Source organism: Lepisma saccharinum, chromosome 7 (genome assembly GCF_977018435.1).
Source record: "Lepisma saccharinum chromosome 7, izLepSacc3.1, whole genome shotgun sequence".
In the NCBI taxonomy this organism is placed as follows: Eukaryota; Metazoa; Arthropoda; class Insecta; order Zygentoma; family Lepismatidae; genus Lepisma; species Lepisma saccharinum.
Window position 1 is genome coordinate 81569547 of NC_139235.1, and position 20463 is coordinate 81590009.

The 20463-nt window shown below is 39.5% G+C and overlaps 1 protein-coding gene across 2 annotated transcripts in view; it reads right to left on the reverse strand.

Moving 5' to 3' along the window:
* The window catches only part of LOC145990297 (pickpocket protein 28-like), a 49931-nt gene extending 29887 nt beyond the window's left edge, over positions 1–20044 (reverse strand). The window contains exons 1-6 of one of the 2 annotated variants that reach the window (XM_083125987.1): positions 19913–20044; positions 14278–14516; positions 8498–8734; positions 7716–7812; positions 3040–3194; positions 1143–1359 (exon numbers count right to left, since the gene is read on the reverse strand). In XM_083125987.1, the coding sequence (XP_082982113.1) occupies positions 1143–1359; positions 3040–3194; positions 7716–7812; positions 8498–8734; positions 14278–14489 (918 nt within the window). In that variant the 5' untranslated portion in view covers positions 14490–14516; positions 19913–20044. Of the gene's footprint in view, positions 1–1142; positions 1360–3039; positions 3195–7715; positions 7813–8497; positions 8735–14277; positions 14517–17548; positions 17676–19912 lie in introns of those variants that run through there. The other variant, XM_083125988.1, reaches the window with a different exon arrangement.
* Positions 20045–20463: the final 419 nt, after the last annotated feature.

Genomic DNA, 20463 nt, shown 5'->3' on the forward strand with positions numbered 1-20463 from the left:
AGCACGGCCACGGTGTGGGACAGCGGTTTCTCGAAATGAAAAGAAATTTCGAAAACGACTGGGCCGAGTCGACCAAAGTGGACAATCAAGAGTTACCGGTAACCTCAAACCTAAGCTTCATCTCGCGTATTCTATGAAGTCCCATGTTCATGTGTTTGTGAGCAGCGTGTTTTGCTAAAAGAGCGTTTCAGCACAGATAAACGTATTATAGGCAGATATTGAAGTTAGGTAGCAGACCATCTTCGCTATGAATGAATGTCTGCAAGATGTTCTGCCAGTCACCTCTGAGAGGAGCCACTGGCATGTTTTTCATTTCACTTTATGCACATTAAACTGGCTTGTTTAAGGCATACGAACCTTGAAGTGCGAGCGTAGTGGAAGATTCACGCCTTAAAGTCTACTTAAATTGGTATCAGGCAGTATGCTTTTCGCATGTATAGATACAATACCGCACTCTTCATGCGAATTTATTTACATAGGACTACATAGATATACGTAGTTTATTAGATAAACTTGCTGAAAGAAAAACATTGTCTCTTATCATTTGGTCAGTTTGATGGATATTTATTCATTTTATGAAGTTTATTCAACAGAAGTAATAATGAACTAAATTGGTCTCTTGCCTTTCTAAAGATAATCAAATGAACAATTCACTGTTAAATCACTTCTCCACGTAGTATGGAAGAGAAAGTTCATGAACTAAATATAATATTATATGAGCGAGTGCAAGTTCGGAAATTAAAAAAATTATAGAATGCACTGAGCCTTCTCCATATCGTAGTTGCTCGGACACCTTAACAAAGTGTCTACCTTCAGGATATACCACTTCCTCTCCCTGTGTCAGAATCCTAAATGCGCTGCCTGAAGGGCTGCGAGGTGAGGTTGCACAGAGCCTTCGTTATGACGTCATTGCATAACTGATTTTATTGACCTCTGGTGGCAATAACAAACATGACTCCATCAAACTGCTACAAATGAAAACGAGATAAACAAAATGACCGCACTTTGCGCACTACGGTCCATAACCTCTACATTAAAACGATTTACAAGAGATCTGTCCCTCTGAAGAAAATGACGCTTAAGTCTTCAGATATTCCAATTTGCTGTGTTCGTTGATCTGAATGTTTGCATTAAAATATTACCTTGAACCCCAGTTCGGGGGATCTACATGTTTTGTCCATCTTGTCCATGTTGGCTTCGATGGTGAGTCGGAAGCCGCTTCTAATCCCTGTCCCCATGCTACGGCGGGGGTAAATTAATGACTCCCCTTCCAGGGACACTTTGGAGGCGAACCCCTTCTCCAGCGACCAGTCTTTCAGCTTGTTCCAGGATTCGTACGGATCCAGATCGTATAGAATTCTGGAATGCAGAATGAGATTGTTACGATGTACTCGTATGAAGAGAACTAAAGTTGTTTGTAACGCAATCAAATTAATCAAGTCGTTGAATCGAACGCTTGTTTGTAACACAATCAAACGTATGAAGTCGTTGAATCGAACGCTTGTTTGTAACACAATCAAATGAATCAAGTCGTTGAATCGAACGCTTGTTTGTAACACAATCAAATGAATCAAGTCGTTGAATCGAACGCTTGTTTGTAACACAATCAAAAAAATCAAGTCGTTGAATCGAACGCTTCTTTGTAACACAATTAAATAAATCAAGTCATTGAATTGAACGCTTAAAATGGACAATTGAAAGTCGTTGAAGAGCATTCCTATTATAAATCTTGTATGGTCTGAAATTGCACATACACACGATCAAAGAAACATTCGACAAGTTCATCTTCGACAAGTCGGTCTCGTTCGTGCAGTGGGAACCTCTCGTCATCTAATTCGTGGGTAAAGGCTGGTTTACATTGGTCGCGTAAGCGGGAGCGTTACTGGGACAAGTTACTGGCATGTCTACTCGATTTGAGCATTATGTGCCGAGTAGCTGTTTACACACTTTCTATCAAAGTGGGATATTCGCTGCAGCTGTTTGGTGCTCGTTTGACAATATCAACACATCGACGTCGTTGGCGATTTAAAAAAAAGAGCTCTAAAACAGTTCACACACTTTTTTAACGAGAAATGAATACAATAATGCACGAGAACAAGTTTAGAAAGAATATTAACTTTACCTTCAAGCTTATGGAGCACGAACTCCCATTTTGTGTGAGATGTTGAATTTAGCTATACCTAGAAAAGGACATACAATTATACAGATATCCAAGTTGTGAAATCGATCTTAGCTCGACAGATCAGTTGGTAGACTATGCAATTTACACAGAATACAAATAAACTTGGCACAATTTTTGTAGGTAGTGATTGCTGCTACAACCTTTTCAAGCCTTCCCATTGGCTGGTAGCTTTTTGGGGTAGTAAATAATCTGTAAATTTCCTTTAACATTTTTGCTAACATAAATGCTACGTAAATGCTTCCAAGAATCTTATAACAGATAGTACTTTTACACCAAAGCATTTTATGGAACATTTCGGTTAGCTGCTTCAATTACAATGTACAATACATACAGGAAGAAAGGCATGTCGAGTTACACCGTCAATGCTGTGTGCAAGGTGCTAACAATTGAGAAAGCTAAAATATTGTTCCATACGTGTACAGTAAACGTTGTAAAGTATGTATTTAATCAGCGCCATTCTTCTCTACCTAAAACAATTTAATACGAAGCGATATTCCTCTCGGTTGAAGAGTTATCGTCGTTTAAGTGTGTGAAGTGATACGTTGTTTATATCTCACGCTACCGCAATTACGCTCGTGACCTAGAGGTCGCTTATGATTGGTTATGCTACGAAAAATGCTGCGGAAATAGGACGGATCCTATCCCAGAGAAATGCCATGAAATATGCCATGACATCTGAAATGCCATAACATTTCTCACTTTACACGAAAGCTTGGGTTTGGTTCTCTTAGAAGAAGAAGAAGAAGACGAGAATGGTTGTAGTAGCAATACCGACCTTTTCATTAAGTATCCATGTATTGTTTAGTTTGAAAATAAAGTAATATATAAACAAAAGCCAAGGATAGTTCATAACTTACGTTGTATTTGTATACATATCCTGAGGGCCGAGCATGTTAAACGTACAACATAGTCCTTCTTCTGTTAACAATGGGAATATTAACTCCTCGCAGTCATCTACTGATTCATACTGCCACTGACAAAAGGTGACCAGGTAGTGGCAAGGTAAAGCAACCTGTATATAAAGTAATAAACTTAAATATTACATATTTGAGTACTTATCTTTCGTATTAATCCTAGCAAGTTTAAAAGATAAAATAGTACGTCTATATCTAGCATGTAATTTCGAAACTACGTTTTAAAGCTTGCCAGGAGACTGCTACCACTAGACTCTACAGATCCTATAAACTATGCGAGTTCTGGGTGCGTTTCGGAGCTTACAAAAGTTGTCATTCTCATCTTCAGGGATTGAGACCTGACGTCAACTTTCTTCGGAGATTGCATGAATAACGTCACCCTCTTGTTCGTGGGTCTTGGGGCTGACGTCGCCTTCTTGTTCAGGAATTTTGGGATCTGACGTCACTCTCTTGTTCGGGGATTTTTGGAGCTGACATCACTCTCTTTTTCAGGAATTTTGGGAGCTGGCGGTACTCTCTTGTTCAGGTATTTTGGTAGCTGAAGTCGCCTTCTTGTTTAGGAATTTTGGGATCTGACGTCACTCTCTTGTTCAGGTATTTTGGGAGCTGACGGCGCCTTCTTGTTCAGGAATTTTGGGATCTGATGTCAATCTCTTGTTCAGGTATTTTGGGAGCTGACGTCGCTTTCTTGTTCATGATTTTTTGGAGCTGACGTCACTCTCTTGTTCAGGTATTTTGGGAGCTGAAGTCGCCTTCTTGTTCAGGAATTTGGGGAGCTGACGTCACTTTCTTGTTCAGTGATTTTGGTAGCTGACGTCGCCTTCTTGTTCAGGGATTTGGGGAGCTGACGTCGTTCTCTTGTTCACAGATTCGAAAGCAGACGTCACTTTCTTCTTCTATCTCTGAAGATGAGATTGGCTTAGCTCTCGAAAGTTCGGAAACATTTCTTAAAATCACCTTCGTATGAGTGATTCTCTTCATGTATTTTTAATGTTTATATGTAAGATTTCAAACTGATTGTCCTGTACTCAGAACATTTTCTGGCATTGCTTTTCTTCTGCAGAGGTACCAAAACAGTCTCCGTGAAATCTTGTGGCCAATCCCCTTTCTCATAGATTTCATTGCATAAGTGCAGTATTTCTCTTTTTCCATCTCCCAGGCATTTGATAAGTTCAACAGGAATTTCATCAGTGCCCGTTGCTTTCCCATTCCTCATTTCTTTGAGTGCTTGCTCAAATTCTTCATTCAGGATATAGTATCCTTTCTCATCGTCAGGCACGTCGTCTTCATTTTCTACATTCAGACTGTCTGGGCGATTCTCTTTCTGGTAGAGCTCTTCAACGTACTTTCCCCACACATTCGATATTCCTTTTTTGTCTGTGATTTCACATCCTTCCTCGTCTTCTATCATCCACATTGTTTTCCATTTCTTCTTTTGGAAGCCCAAGCAGTTTACTTCACGATACATCAAGTCATACCTTCCTCTTTTTTCCAGTTCTTCAATTTCTTCACATTTTTGTTTCATCCATTGTTCTTTTGCCCTGTCAGTTTCTCTTCTTAGCTGGTTATTCAGTATCTTGTAATTATGTCTTCCCTCTTCTGTATTTACGTTCTTCCATTTTCTCCGTTCCTCCATTTTTCCAGCATACTTTCAGTAACCCATGGTTTCTTTGCACTTTTCCTTTCCCAGTAGCCTATTGTTTCATCCACTGCCTTCTGTAAGCAGCTTTTTATTCCATCCCACATCTCATCCTTATTGTTACAACTAGCTTTAAACTTATTATAGTTTCCTTGGAAATGTTCTGCAAATTTTTGTCTTTCGTCTTCTTCCCTTAGCTTCTCTAAGTGGGGTTTCTTGCTCACCTGGTTTTGGGTTATCTTCTTCAATGTAAGATTGATTTCTCCTATTAGCAAGATGTGGTCTGAATTAATGTCAGCTCCTGGCAATGTCTTCGCATTTTTCAAACAATTTCGAAATCTTTCTTGTACCAGTATGTAATTTATCTGGTATCTTTTACAATCTCTTGGACATATCCAGGTGTACCTCCTTCTCTTATGTTGTTGGAACAGTGTGTTTCCAACAATTAGGGAGTTTCTTTTACAGAAATTTACCAGGCTTTCCCCTCTCTCATTTCTCTCGCCTAATCCATATCTTCCTACTGTACTTCCATCCTGCATTTCTCCTACTACAGCATTCCAATCACCCATTACGATAATGCACGAACCATTTCTCTCTTTTTCCATCAATTCCTCTATCTTCTCATAGTTTTCCTCCACTTCTTCTTCTGACAACCCACTATGTGGCATATACACTTGAATTAACACTAAGTCTTTCTTCTTTCCTTGAAGTTTCACCATTATAATCCTGTCATCCACATAACGCACTGCTATAACTTTAAGTTTCACACGTGGTCCTAGCACTATTCCCACACCACGGTTTCCTTGTTGATCACCTCCAGAATAAAACATCTTGAACTCATCACTCACTATTTCACCATTTTGTTCCCACCTCACTTCTGATATTCCCATAACATCTACTTTGTTTCTTCTCATTTCTGCCTTTAAGTTTTCTAGCTTTCCCGACTGTAACAGGGTTCTGACATTCCACGTTCCAATCCTTAATCTTACCTTCTGTTTGCTTCTCTTTTCCCCATCAGTGTCCTTTGTCATAACGTGTCCTTCCCAGACATCCCCCTCCCGGACATCCGAATGGGGGGCTAGTTTACGTCCGGAATATTTTGCCTTGGAATGACTCATCATGATTGCAGTTTTTCTAGGGAAAATATATATGCGGTAGCTTCCCGTTGCTTTCCGCACACCACTCTCTCTTTCGCATCTTGAAAGATCCCAGGGGGCCCCAACGAGGAGGTGAGGAGAGTGGATTTGACTAAATGAGCCCTCCGGACTTCACCGAAATTCACTGCACCAAACGTATGGTGTTTGGATATAGGTTGCATATCAGTTCCATCAGGGTTTTTGACTCAAGGTCGAGAAATCCCATTTAAGAATTCTGAACAGACGCCTATACTCGAAGGTCAGTGGCGAGTTAGAGGAAGAACAGTTTGGTTTCAGGAAAGGAAGAGGTACAAGGGATGCAATTGGTTTACTGAGGACCATTGGGGAAAGATATTTAGAGAAAGGAAAGGAGGTGTTTGTAGTATTTGTAGACCTGGAGAAAGCCTTTGATAGAGTGAATTGGGTTAAACTTTTAGAAATTCTGAAGAAAATTGGTGTAGATTGGAAAGAGAGAAGACTTCTAAGCAACTTATACATGAATCAACGAGTTAAAGTGAGAACAGGAGACGAAATGACAGAAGGCTGTGAAATTGGAAGAGGAGTACGACAAGGATGCTGCCTATCGCTTACTTTGTTTAATATTTATTTAGAAGATATAGTGAAAACTTGTTTCCAGGGCACAGGAGGTGTCAAATTGGGAGGAAGAAGAATAAACTGCATAAGATTTGCTGATGACATGGCATTATTCGCTGAGGATGAAATAACCATAAATAGTATGTTAGAAGAGTTAAACAGCAGCTGTGAGCAGTATGGGATGAAGATTAATGTAAAGAAGACAAAGGCAATGGTTATAGGACGGAAACCAAGGAATATTAATGTGAGAGCAAACAGTGAAAGAATCCAGCAAGTGGATAGCTTCAAGTACCTCGGATGCACTATAAGCAGTGACATGAGCTGCAACCAAGAAGTGAAAATGAGAATCGCAATAGCAAAAGAAGCTTTCAATAGAAGAAAAAATGTTTTTTGTGGACCCATGGACATAGGTCTAAGGAAGAGATTAGTGAAATGTTTTGTGTGGAGTGTAGCACTATATGGTGCAGAAACCTGGACGTTGAGAAGAAATTAAGAGAAACGACTCGAAGCTTTTAAAATGTGGACATGGCGAAAATTGGAGCGTGTAAAATGGACGGACAAAGTAAGAAACGAAGCCGTACTGAAAAGAGTTGGTGAAAAAAGATCTATACTGGAGACCATCAAGAAGAGGAAAAGAAACTGGTTAGGGCACTGTCTAAGAAGAAACTGCCTGCTAAGAGATGCCTTGGAGGGAATGGTTGAAGGAAGAAAAGTCCGTGGAAGAAAGAGATATCAGCTTATGGATGATATTAAATTAACTGGGTCGTATGCTATTACGAAGCGCAAGGCAGAGAACAGGGAAAGCTGGAGATTGCAGTGAAAAACCTGCCAATTAGGCAGAAAACAATGAATGAATGAATGAATGTAAGATTTGTTGAAAATCTCAACTTCTATCAAGGATTTTCAAATGAATATATAACTTGAAAATATGTAATGTAGTTATTACAGAGAAAGAACATAAATACATCTAAAAATCGAAATGAAAAACATTATTTATTTATTTTTGATAATTTTCTTGAAATTATGTGGTCTTTGATTCTTGAATAGAATAAAGTAGCCAAATTTGAGAGGACCTCCATACTTTCGGCAGGTTTTGTTTTTTGCTTTAAAATGCTCCTGCAACTATTAACAATAGTTGAGTCGTTACAAAGAGAATATACAGAAGATTCCATATTTATGCCCTCTTTTCCTTAACGTTTGAGCAAAGCTTAAGTTACCGACACTTTATGGCACCATTCACTTGGTCTTACCTGCATGAGAAACTTGATGGTGTCTTCGTTGGTCTCCAGTTCTTCGTCACTCTGAGCAGTGTTGCATATCAGCGACAAATTTGACAATTTCATGTTCCTGGAAATATATTACGTAAGAGACATATAGTTTCTAATTTTAGGAATGGCATCAAGACACCCTCGGTTTATTGAAACGAGAACGTGAACAAGGAAAGCTTTTAAAAGGCTAGACCAGAAGGAGACGAGCCGTCGTCCGTGGGGGAGTGGTTAGCACAGCGCCCTACGACGCAATGGGTTCAGGGTTCGAATCCCAACCTGGACCTGGACCTGGGTGTTCTTTGTGTGTTTCCCTTAATCATTTTTTATCCTCGTCGACGCGATTAGCCAAAAGTGGCAGAAAATCGACGCTAAATAACAAAAATGAAATCAAAATTTTAATTATACCATTATGCAGATGTTCAAAATTAGGGGGGGGGGAGATCACCCCGCTCCCGCATTTTGCGGGTTGATATTTGTCACTAAATGTAACACCATCATTCCTTTTGCTGCTTTCATAAATTTTGTGGGTTGATATTGAGGCTTTCATGCAATTTCCAGGTGGATATTTCCTGATTTCATTCATTTTGCGAGTAGATATTTGAGACTTTCATGCATTTTGCGGTGGATATTTGAGGCTTTCATGCATTTTGCGGATGTATATTCGAGGCTTTCATGCATTTTCCAGATGGATATTAGTATTACTTCCTTAGGTGCATTCATGGGCATTTCAGAGATCTTATGAGCCATTTGTCAATTTCACTTACTCTTCGTCCGTTCTGTTGTTCCACCTCCTCTTCTCGACTTCCGTCAAATTGAATTTTGAGTTGTCCACCTTTAGATTGCTGCAAATGGTGACTGCCGGGAAAGGGACGTCTGAGATCGGCACAGTGTTGCCAGAGAATGTCACCAGGACTGGAGACGTGTCCCATTTCTGCCACAGCTTCTGGATAAGTAACAGACAGGCTGCGAGCGATATAATCAAGAACAGCATCCAGCAAAACCTGAAAAGTCACAGAATGCTGCGTTTTAAAGTCCACAGGGGCAAAGGTCTCCCCTTCCATGAGCGTCGCGAGAGGGGGGTCAGCTGATGGGAATGGGGCTGGTCAGGCAAAGCCAATGGAGTTCATTAGTGGTGACGTCACAAGCAGACGACGAGCTGGAACTGAGTCTACACAGCGAGAAAACGTGTTTTCTTCCTATCCAATTCAATGCTATTTCTCTTCGGAAGAGGTAGCTTTAATTATTGTGACAGCAGTTATGAAACAAAATTATGATGCGTATTGTACATCAGTGTAAAGATGATATTTCGGAGAATACGACTATATATCACACATAACTTACAGAGGATAAGGTAAAGAATAAGGCAGTGTCTGCTGCCACGTTCTTTTTCTGCTGGAACCTCAAAAAAGATGCTCGTGGCAGCAGACTCGGTCTTTGACTTATCGTGATTTCATCATGTTATGCATGCAATTACGTCTGTAACACATACTGTGAAGTTGTAGCGATTACTTTCACGAATTTTCTTTAAGATTATGTTCCTTAGCATTCTTCTAATATAGACAAATGCTCTCGTAGTTAGGCTAGGTTCTGTTAGCATTAAAATAATATCGCTAAATGCTTTCTACAGAAAAAGGGCCTAAATTAACTGTACATTCATTCCCACTAATCATAAACTTGCATTTCTCTCGTCTCAATCTGTTCTTAAGATTTGTAACATCATCTTAGCAGACGAATTACGTGGCAGGAGAAAATTTGACGCTTATTCTTACTGCTGACACGTGCGTGGCAGCAGACTCGGCCAAAGAATAACCGGAGTAAAAAAGTCATGCATTTTTATACAAAAGTTGGACATTCCAGTTCCGAGCACAACCGAAGCCGAGCCGAAGTTCACCCGATCTCAAGTCGGCCACTCTGCCCCTATGGATGATGGGAAACCAGCAGCCTCAGGCGATTGAACCGACGACGCCCATTGGCTGAGATTTCTTATGGAGCATTCGCTTTACTCGATTTCCTACTCCATTTATTCTTTACATTCTCATCTGTAAGGTATATACTATATATAGACGTATTCTCTGAAATCTCATCTTTACATTAATGTACGATGCACATCACAATTTTGTTTCATAACTGCTGTCACAATAATTAAAGCTACCCCTTCCGAAGGAAAATAGCATTGAATTGGATAGGAAGAAAACACGTTTTCTCATTGTGTAGACTCAGTCCCAGCGCGTCGTCTGCTGTGACGTCACACTATTGGACTCCATTATAGATGGCAGCACGATAGTTATGTCCTTGCGCTGCTGGCAGGCAACTGTTCTCCCATTAAAAGGACATGGGGTTTCAAAGCTTGGAATGCCATTATTGTATTAAATTGCAAGTTTGATTTGAACCCTATGACGGAACACAGTAATGCTGTAAAACTAGGATTTTTAAGAAGATGATGGTCAAGAACAGAAGACATATCGGAACTCAAAGAACATTAAGATTTGCATGTATTTCGTTGCGTCACTTGCAATTTTCACAATTTAAGTGTTTTATTGTCATGAGATTGTATGTTAAAGAATAATACACAATAATTCCGTACGACTGTACTTTTATTTTACAGTTCTTGGTAATTGACTCCTTTTATACTTTTCGACATGCTTATTAAAAATGACCTCTTTGTATCGAGAAGAATGGTTGTTAAAAGCATCTTCTCTTTTACGTCCCTCAACATCTAGGGTGTTCGTTTTTATTTACAGGAAGGGGTCACGGATTCTAATCTCGGCTTGAGTATGGTTGTACTTTGTGAGTGTCCCTTCATCAATTTCATCATATCATCACTCATCCTCATCTTCGCGATTAGCGAAAAGTGACAGAAAAGCGAACTCTACAGCCCGTAAGAACTTTGGCCTATCTCCGGACTGCCAGTCTCCCTCCCACAATCCTACGTAGATGTATGGAGATCTTCAACCAGTAATGGGGTGACGTGCGGTCAGCACGTCGAACCCTCAGCCGTTGTAGGAGATATCCGAGACCTGGTTACGCTACTCACTCGTAGCTCCCCAATTTCCTCACGATGGTGGGTTACCACCAGTCCTATACACAGGCCGAGAACTTATGCCGCCCCGCAGTCGGAGCCCAAAGCACAGCGCCTTAGACCGCACAGCCACGGAGAAGGACCAATCAATATCTGCAGGAATTAAAATTTTGCAAGTGTTGTAACAAAAGAGAAGATTGATTGATTCATTGATTTAGTTTATTTTACTTCGCGTATTGTGCCTCTTGGCTAATTTGCGAAGATGGAGGTGAGTGATGAAATGATGAAATTTATGAATGGACATTCAGGGCCAGAAAAGACATGGACGGAACTACAAGGGGGAAAATGTCTACCTAATACAAAGATAATATAGCTGCGTTAACATTAAATTATTGGGGCGTGCTCATGTGATACTTATTATTTTCCCCTAATAGTCAACGATTGTTCTAAGCCCCGCGACAGGTTAAGTTTGCAGCAGGTTGTATATATTAATCCGCGCGAGAACGGCGCTCAGAATCTTCTGTGCCAGTCTTGCCTCAACCGCCGAGCTGTTCATATCACAGACAGTGAGAAAATCGTCAGTATTGCAGCGGAACTATATTCTGCGCGCACGTTTGGGTCTGTATATGCGATAAGTTGCTGCAAACTTAACGTTTCGCGGGGCTTAGTTCGAGATGAAGTAAAAGTTAAAACATAGTACCTTACAGTTGCTAACATGATTTCGATACTGACGACTACCAAGAAAGTTAAATGTTACAAAGTTCTTCAAACTTTGGTACTTTACCTTAAAGAAAGTGAGTTTGCGTTACTTTTTAAACAAAGTTAACTCTATCACTGTTAGAGTTGCTTTTAAAAGAGTAACTCAGTTACCGTTACTTCAAAAAGTAGACAAATTGAAGGTTTTGCAGTTACGTTGTTCAAAGTTATCTCTGCACTTATAAACTATAAACGGGCTGTCATTTGACTGATTACCATCTAAAATTAAACCCATCAATTAAAATAAAACCCATATGTTTTAAATACGAAAACATAAAATTTTTATTTCCATTTCGTCAACAAACCATAATTTTGTCTATTATCGTTTATACTATTTTCGTTATTGGCTATGAAAGAAAATACAGAGTTACGGCTATTTGTTTCAAAAAGTAAGTGTACTCGAAACGTTACAAATAACTGTTTCCAAACGCTGCTAAAAAAAAAAAAAGATTTAGTCATTTTTTACTACATAATTCACACAAATTTATACTTTTCTGGATCTTTAAAAGCCATTAATGAGCTTGTACAAAATTCGAAGTTAATTTAACACATGAGTCTTCGTTTCAGTTGCGTATGTTCTATGTTACAGCGTTTAGAGGCAGTAAACCAACCTTTCTCATATATTTTTTTACATTTAATTGCTCATTATACATTATGCGAACCACAAGGTGAATCAAAAGTCCCTGACCACCCCTTTGTAAAATGAAAGGGAGTGTAGCTTGCAGCAATTGGTCATGGTTAGAGCCCGGAAGTTCAGGCATTTATTTTCGTTAAAATAGGCAGGCAAAAAGGCATTTATAATGTGGAAAATAGGCACTAAAAATGAAAAAAAAGGCAAAATAAACAAAAAAAGGCACATTTGGAAGTCGCTTACTTTTATATATAATTTCTGGCAAAATGTTAAAATCTACATTGGGAAGAGCATTTCAATTTTCACCAAATTCACGCACGTAACCATGTAACTTACCACTTAATGGCACACTAAATTTCAGCATGATGACAAATACACGATCGTTTCCCTCCAAAGTGCAGAACTAAACTAAAGATAGAGAACTTGATTTTGGAATGCATGCAAAGGCCCTTGGGCATTAGTGCTGTTTCTTGTCAATAACGTCCTCACACGGACGCTGGACGTGATGACGTAATTGTGCAGATGTTCTGCAACAGGTTTTCAGCAGTCAATCATGTACAAGGAAATGTTAACCGAAAGCCAATATCCTAACTCAGCATGAAATACTTTTCTCTCACACTTTTCTCCTTCAGCAATATTGAAACATACGTGAGTTCAATATTACTTAAATAAAGCGAAAATTATTCACATAATAAACGGAAGAAAAATAAATGCCAACAACGTTTTTTGGGAGAAAAATAATTTATATACACACATTTTTTTTAAAAAAAATGGTCCAATTTCATTGAAAAAGACAAAAAAAAGGCATTATAATTAAAAATAGGCAGTGGGGTCCCAAATAGGCAAAATAGGCAAAATTAAAAGGCTTCTAAAACATTCGAAACAACATAAAAAACGTATATCCGGAAAAATTTTATCAATATATCCAGTAGATAAAAAGAGGCATTTTGCCAAACTTCCGGGCTCTAGTCATGGTAGTAAAATGTTAGGCCTAAGGGGAAACTTTTTGGTGCATGTCATGACATCGTCCGCCATCTTGGATCCAACTTCATTTCTTTAAATGAGAAAGGGGGGCATGTGGGGTATGGTTTTGGGCTAGAATTTCACCAGGAATTCAGTGGTGAAGTCAGATTTATGAAAATGTTAATGATAAGGAAGTTATAGGCTTATGAAAGATATAATTACGTATCATTTGCAGGTGATATACAAGCTTCTGAAACCAGCATTTAAGTAAACTATTTAAAGAACTTACAGACTGGTTTATGTACACCACTGATCGTTTTCCACCACACCCTTCTGAAGACTGGGTTTCCTCCCTGATTGTAGGCGGGGAGGGCGAGGGAGCCGAATCGAGTGGCTATTTAAAAACACGCGGGGTGGAGCGTCAGTTCTACCGCTGCAAGCAACGTTGGCGGAAGTACACTCCTTGTTGCTCCCTGCTTTCTGTGCCACGGTTGGCAGAGGCAGTGTTTCTACATGAAGGGAAATTCCCTTTGGTGCAGGGAAATCTAAGTCCAAATTCGGTAGAAAGGGAGATTTTATGAAAAATATCGAAATTGGCGGAAAATTTTAAGTTGTATAACACTATAAATTAGTGTTTTATTTCTATTACTATATCTAATTAATATACAGGGTGTTTCGTTCAAACCTCCCACATTTCAAATCATCATTGCTTAAAGGTTATGAAACATAATGGAATGCGAGTATTACTAGACGAAAGAGAAACTCAAAAAAATTTATTGCATGACTTGAAGTTCGCCGTTCTCTCACTATGCAGCGCCACAATCGCATAAAGCACATTGACGACTCCGCAGCAGCGCGCACAATCTGTATTCTGGTATGCAGAGACCAAATCAATCATTACAGTGCAAAGAAATTAACGGAGAGAATATGGAATATGCTTCATGCAATAAAATTCTTTGAGTTTCTCTTTCGTCTAGTACCACTCGCATTCCAGTATGTTTCATAACCTTTCAGCAATGATGAATTGAAATGTGGGAGGTTTGAACGGAACACCCTGTATATTAAATATGTTCAATAAATAAGGTTTTGTTGCGGTAAACCAGATCAAATATTCAGAATACGTCACTGCTTCTTATACTAAATTCAGAACTCGATCAATAATTTGGGAGCCTTACCTTTCGAATGTTGTAGTTTTCTTCTCCCCAAGGTACTGCAATCCGTGAAGACTAGAGTGGTCACAGTATTCCTTGAAGTATTTTGTAATTGGTTTCATGCATTTGAAAGTCTTCTTCACTGTCCTTCCTCGGAATTTTCCATCGTCTGCTGAAATCTTGTCCACAACTGCTTCCGATTTTGTTGGCAAAGGTTCAAAGCGGTTGTCTGACATGGCAAACTATACAATAGATCCGCAAACCTAAAGAACATATTATATAAACATTATTCTACTAAGGAGAGCTTTATCACACTCAATGTAAGGCGCATCAAGTATTTAAATCATAAGTTAATGAGAAAAATGTGCTCAGTTTTATTTGCAAGTTTCTTACGACATGGGGCGCGTCAATATCTGAGTGCTCAGTGAGCAACTTGATCGCTCAGCTACTTGACGGCCAAATAGGTGTTGCTCGGCGAGCACTGCTCCAGTTTTTGTAATTGTATTAACATTAATGTGTTTTTTATTCCAAATAATACATACTAAATATTAATGAATATACACCGTAGTTTTGGAAAGTTGTGCAAGGGTATAAAAATGAAATTTTCGACGGTTTTGTCCACATCGCCAAAAATAAACAGCTTTTCAAACACTGAAATATTGTCTGCTCGACGCAGCCACATTTATCACAGATTATTCAAAGGCACTGATATTTTGAACAATGAGCACACAGCGTCAAGTTAATGATCTGCCTGGTCAACGAGCGAAAATCTTGCTGAGCGAGTATCGCTCAGATAATTGACACGCCCATGGAATCGTCAAAATAGCCGAGTATCGTTCTTGCTAATTGTCCTACAGGTTTACAGTTAACCTTTTCATTCCGCCCGCTTGGACGCTCCTGTGATTTCTGCATTCCCTTCTCCGGTTTTTAAAAGTTAGTTATCCCTTTTCGAATATTTGTTGATTACTTTGTGATCAGAGCTGTAGCTCGGGTTACAATGGGATGCATAAGCATTAACAAGCAAGCATATTGTCCATGTTTTTGCTGTTTGTTTCGGACAGAGCTGCAAGTATTGAAACAAAAAGTCAAACAAGCTGTTGACAACCTCTATATTCCAGTATTCGTAAAAATCAAATCCTTAAACATAGTGGTTCGGATTCCACTTTACACTGTAGGTCCAGTTCCGACAAAGCAGCAGGCAGCCAGGGGGCTGAAGCCACCCCCCCAGAAATCCTACAAATATCTAATTTAAATAGTGGTAACTCATTTTACTTCCTTAGCAGGATAGTATAGTAAGTTGTAATGTAATGAGAAATTCATTTTCAGGACTTCTACCCCCAGGAAAAAATCGGCTGATATCGGTAGATACCACTGGTATCGGCTCAGCCCTAATATACTGTATGCGTACATATATGTAATATAGAGCTGACCCTCTGATTAGGGGGGGAGGGGAACAAAATCCTTGATTAAAGATCAGTAGGGAAAGATAAACCTCATTTTATCTCACTGTTTTAGTTCCATTGCATATATGGTATAATGCAGCAACATATTGATTGACTTGGTGTTTTAAGTCCACTTTATGTACAGTAAAGCTAATCGGGACTGAACCTACAGTTTAAAGTGGGATCGGAACCACTATGTGCCTCGAACCCGGGACCCCCTGATTACAAGGCGACGACGCTACCACTGCGCCATCGGGGAGCCATAATGCAGCAACATAGAGGCACCATAACGTATAAATAAATTGTTCTGCGCTCCTTTTCCTCCAAACAATTGTGTTCATGCATTTAAGACAAAACTGTTTAGCAGCAAGTCTCTGATGAACTTAGCAGTTATAGCATCTTTCTCTGGTAATTTTTAATGAATACAGAAAACAAAAAAAATGCGAGCGAAGCGAGCAAGGAAATTTTAGATCCAAATTTTTGAAAACTGAAAACGATATTGATTTAATATGGCACAAAAGAGTTAATTTAGATCGTTCCGCGCCCAGCGCCAACTCCCGCCGCCCCCTACCTACGGCTCTGAACTTGACAAGACTGTAAGAATAACAAGATATTGCGAGCGAAACGAGCAAGAAAATTTTACGAAATGTATTTTTTTTTTTGTATAACATTTGATATCGATGGGGCAATTTTCCTTCTGTGTCCCCTTGCAGGTGTTTTTGGCCGTCTGGAAGAAATAATACAGGAAAGACGCGAAAACTAATTCCATCTTGAGTATTCTCTTGTCCTGCTACTCTTAGATAATACTAGTCTTGCTTTCTTTTACCTCAATGTTTGCCCTCCTTAGAATTTATTTCCGGTCAAGGTTAGGGAGGGGCAATGCCCATTGCTCCCCTGTGGTTTCGCCACTGCACCCCTGCCCGGTAGTTGCTATGAGCTTTAATCGGCTTGAAAATACTTAATTTTCCCTAAGAGTATAATATCGATTAATAACAGCGATAAGATAAGATAATAATGTAGGAGGGACATGGACGTCTGGAAGAGGGGGGCAAGGATGGCCACACCTCCCCCTTAGAAATCGAATGTCAACCTAAACGTATATATTTCACACTTATAATTTGATTTCAGTCACAGTAATTTACATTAATGCGATAATTTCAAATCCAAGTGGTGTTTTCTGAGGGGGTAACACTATCGGGGTAATATGCCCCTTGGAAAAATACCTTGATTGTCCCTCCGTGAAAAAAAATGCGGACGTCCATGATTAGGGGGCAATTGCACCCCTCCCCCTCGTGCGCACGCCTATGGATAAGGGTATATATCTGTGGTGAGACGAATACCCTGTCTTTGATGAAACCCCACAAAAAGAAGTCACACGGTGTAAAGTTCAGTGATCTTGAGGACCAAAACAAGATTTGATGTGACTGATTTGAGTGTCACCTAGTGGCAGGGATATGAACTCTCAGCTTAACGAAACATGCACGGACAAACAGTTTGCGTTCCTATCGTGTTGCCGGATCAAAAGACGATACCGAAGTAGGTTCTGCATATTTTATATCACGTCCCAGAAATTAATTAGACAATTTAAATTATACCGACGCGTGAATCTTCTCGGCGGAATGTTACGCAATATTGAGCGTGCTCCAAACGTTGTCAAGAGCAGGCGCAGCAGCTTACAAACTTACGATTTTTCCTTATCTTATTTAAAGTGCAGCGTTACAATCCCAAAAAGGGGCAGGAAGTGACCTTCACCTACATCAAGGCACATACCAATCAAAACAAATCCCAAGACTTAGTAGACATCTACGCAAAACAAGTTCGAACACACGAACACGTAACCCCATTACGATTACCTGACACAGACTTGCTCCCTGGAGTAAAAATGAAAATCCAACACGAATGGGGTGAACGGTGTGCACATGAAATCCAAAACACAACCACCTACAAGTGGAACGCGCAAACCGGCAAAAAGCAACCTTGGTATCAATCTTTGAAAATATCTCGTGCAGTGATCACCTTGAGAATGCGCACAGTCACGTTCTCGTGAATCAACATTTGGCAAGAATACACGCGGTACCTACAACTTCTTGTCAATGCGGAGAACCCAGCCAAACAATAACGCATCTGTTTTTTCAATGCACCTTACGACAAGTCCATCGGGAAACGTTATACAAAACCCTACTTTGCCTAGATGTTCCATTTTCGGTGTCAATCCCAACCCTGATAAGTCAGCCTCGAACACCCATCATGTGGGCACTGTATAGCTTCGCACGAAAACACAACATTTCCATGTAAACAAAAACAACAAGGAAGAACAAAGTTTAACATACCCACCAGGATACCCTCCCATGATGAAATTCACGAGTGAAAGTGAAAGTGTATAGTGCAAGTGCCATAAGGAACAATGTGGAAGACAACAAGCAGAAGTAGGATCACATAAAGCAGTACCGATGGCTAGAAACCGCAAAGGATAGGCGGTGTGAGCCAATATAAAGTAACAACAACAACCTATCGTGTTGATGCGTCACCCGTGGCGCATACATTGAACATTTGTTGGTGTTATTAAAAACTGTTTGAGTTCCTCGTTCGTTCTGGACTGGTTTCATTAACGAAAGTTTAATAGTTTACTTGCAATACTTATGTAATTTGCCCGCAGTGATTTTATTGCGCTACTGTCAACTTGTTTCTGGTTTCGCGTGATCGGGAATATAATGTCGAGAAAGCCCACCACTTGATCAGCTTAAGCCTGAGAAATATATGAATTCATATATTATTATCATATCTTAAGATGTGGCCTACCTTGCTGGAAATGACGCTTATTTTAGAGTTTGTGCAAAACGTTCTTGTGACGAGCTACAAGTCATATGTTCTTGTGACAAGTGTGGCGATGTATCAAAAAAGTCTCCAGAAGAAGTCTTTATTGCGTAGTGTAAGTAATGCGGTCTTCAAAGAATTGTTTTACAAGTTTATCATTTTTAGTGTTTTTAGCAGTATTATTGTCAACAACAGTACACAAACTGAAAATTCACAAAAACAAGGAAATAGAATAGAATAATATGATGCACTGTATCCCTTGCGTGCGTTCATGCAATGGAATAATTAAAATACGCGTTTCATACTTATAGATGTCTTCTTTATTGTAATGTGTCTCATTCATGTTGGGAATTATGCAGTAGCGTAACTAACACGCTCGCGTCCCCTCCCCAGCGACTTCCAGTTGTGCGACCCTACTCGTTGAGAAAAAGAAGAAAAAGCTTTTCTTTCTACCGCCTTAATTTATATTAGACATATACAAATATGTAAATACATACATGTAATTTGAATCAATGTAAGAACTGGTACGAAATGTTAATAGAACGAACAGACAACCTGTAAAAAATTATACAGGCTGTCATTTTAATGGTGCCCATGGACCACATAACCGTATAGATGACATCAAAACGGACAACTTCTCTCAGTAACATTCTTATCGTTGGTGCGTCATTTCGGCGCTACAGTCGTTCAAAGAAGTCCGGTTACGCGTCGGTGACGTCATTTTTTTCCTTCTGTGAAACAGTGCACGGCAATATTGCAAGGAACACAGTTTTTATGAGAAAAGTAGAGCAACGGGAAGTGAACCAACGAATCGAAAAATGATAGTAAATCAAGGTATTGAAAAGGAAGTAGTAATATCGGATTTTGTTTTTTAGCCAACATGTCATATTATTTGCAGATCTCGTTGCAATGTTAAAAGTCAGCGTTGCCAGCGCATTTTCTTGCGTGTCGATGACTTGAACTATTCAGCTAATGAAGGTTTTCTTCTAATCTCGTAATTCACTTTTTACTTTTCTAGTGATTAACATTCTCTGTTTGCAGTTGTAGGGACGTAAAAATATAATATATTTGGTTGAACGTGTATTTTAACGCCGAAAGGAAAACTTTTGTGAATTTTCGGTCTTTCTTAATTTATCATTCTTACTGCGCACCGAAGCTCGTGCTCCTCCCCGCACCGCGGGGGTGTTATTTACGCCACTGGAATTTTGGGCATATCATCATCATCATCATCAGTATTCTATCATCAATGGCAATATTTTTGCAGAAGTTAAAAGATTTCAATGGAAACCAAGTTCCCCTTAACGTTTCGTGAAACTTAGCGTGTACCCTCTGAACATTTTGGGACTACAACACGGTCTGTAAATAATTGTAATAATAACAACACTGAATATATCACTACTTACCTCCTTGTCACCAGGCTTTCTGTCAGGGAACACGAATTCTGGCTCTGTGTTGCGACACTCCTAATGTTACACGCCTGCTCACCACACCCATTTGGGAACGTTGCCAGATAAAATGACCCCATAGGAATTGAGCAGAACATGAAAATTACGTTGTAATCGTCGTCTCATTAGCTTAATTACAAAGATAAACAGTATACTCTTCAAGAAGCAAATTTGGCTTTGTGGGTTGCCGGCCTCTGTAGTGGAATGCTTAAGTAACGCGGTACCACAAAGCCAGGGTCCCTTGTTCATGGGCGTAGTTTCATCCGTCCACTTGGGGAGCTAACATTATTCATCCTTTATCCATTGCGAAAATCATCATGGACATTCTCCTTGGAAACAAGTGATTCCCACATGATCATCTACAAAAGAAATGAAATTGTGTTGATGTCGAGTGTTACTTTTATGAAAGAAATAAATATTATATTATATGGTTGGAAGTTATTATAGAACACAGTTCGTCTTTAAAATATAGAAGTGTACTTTTAATATTAATACATCATTATGGGCTA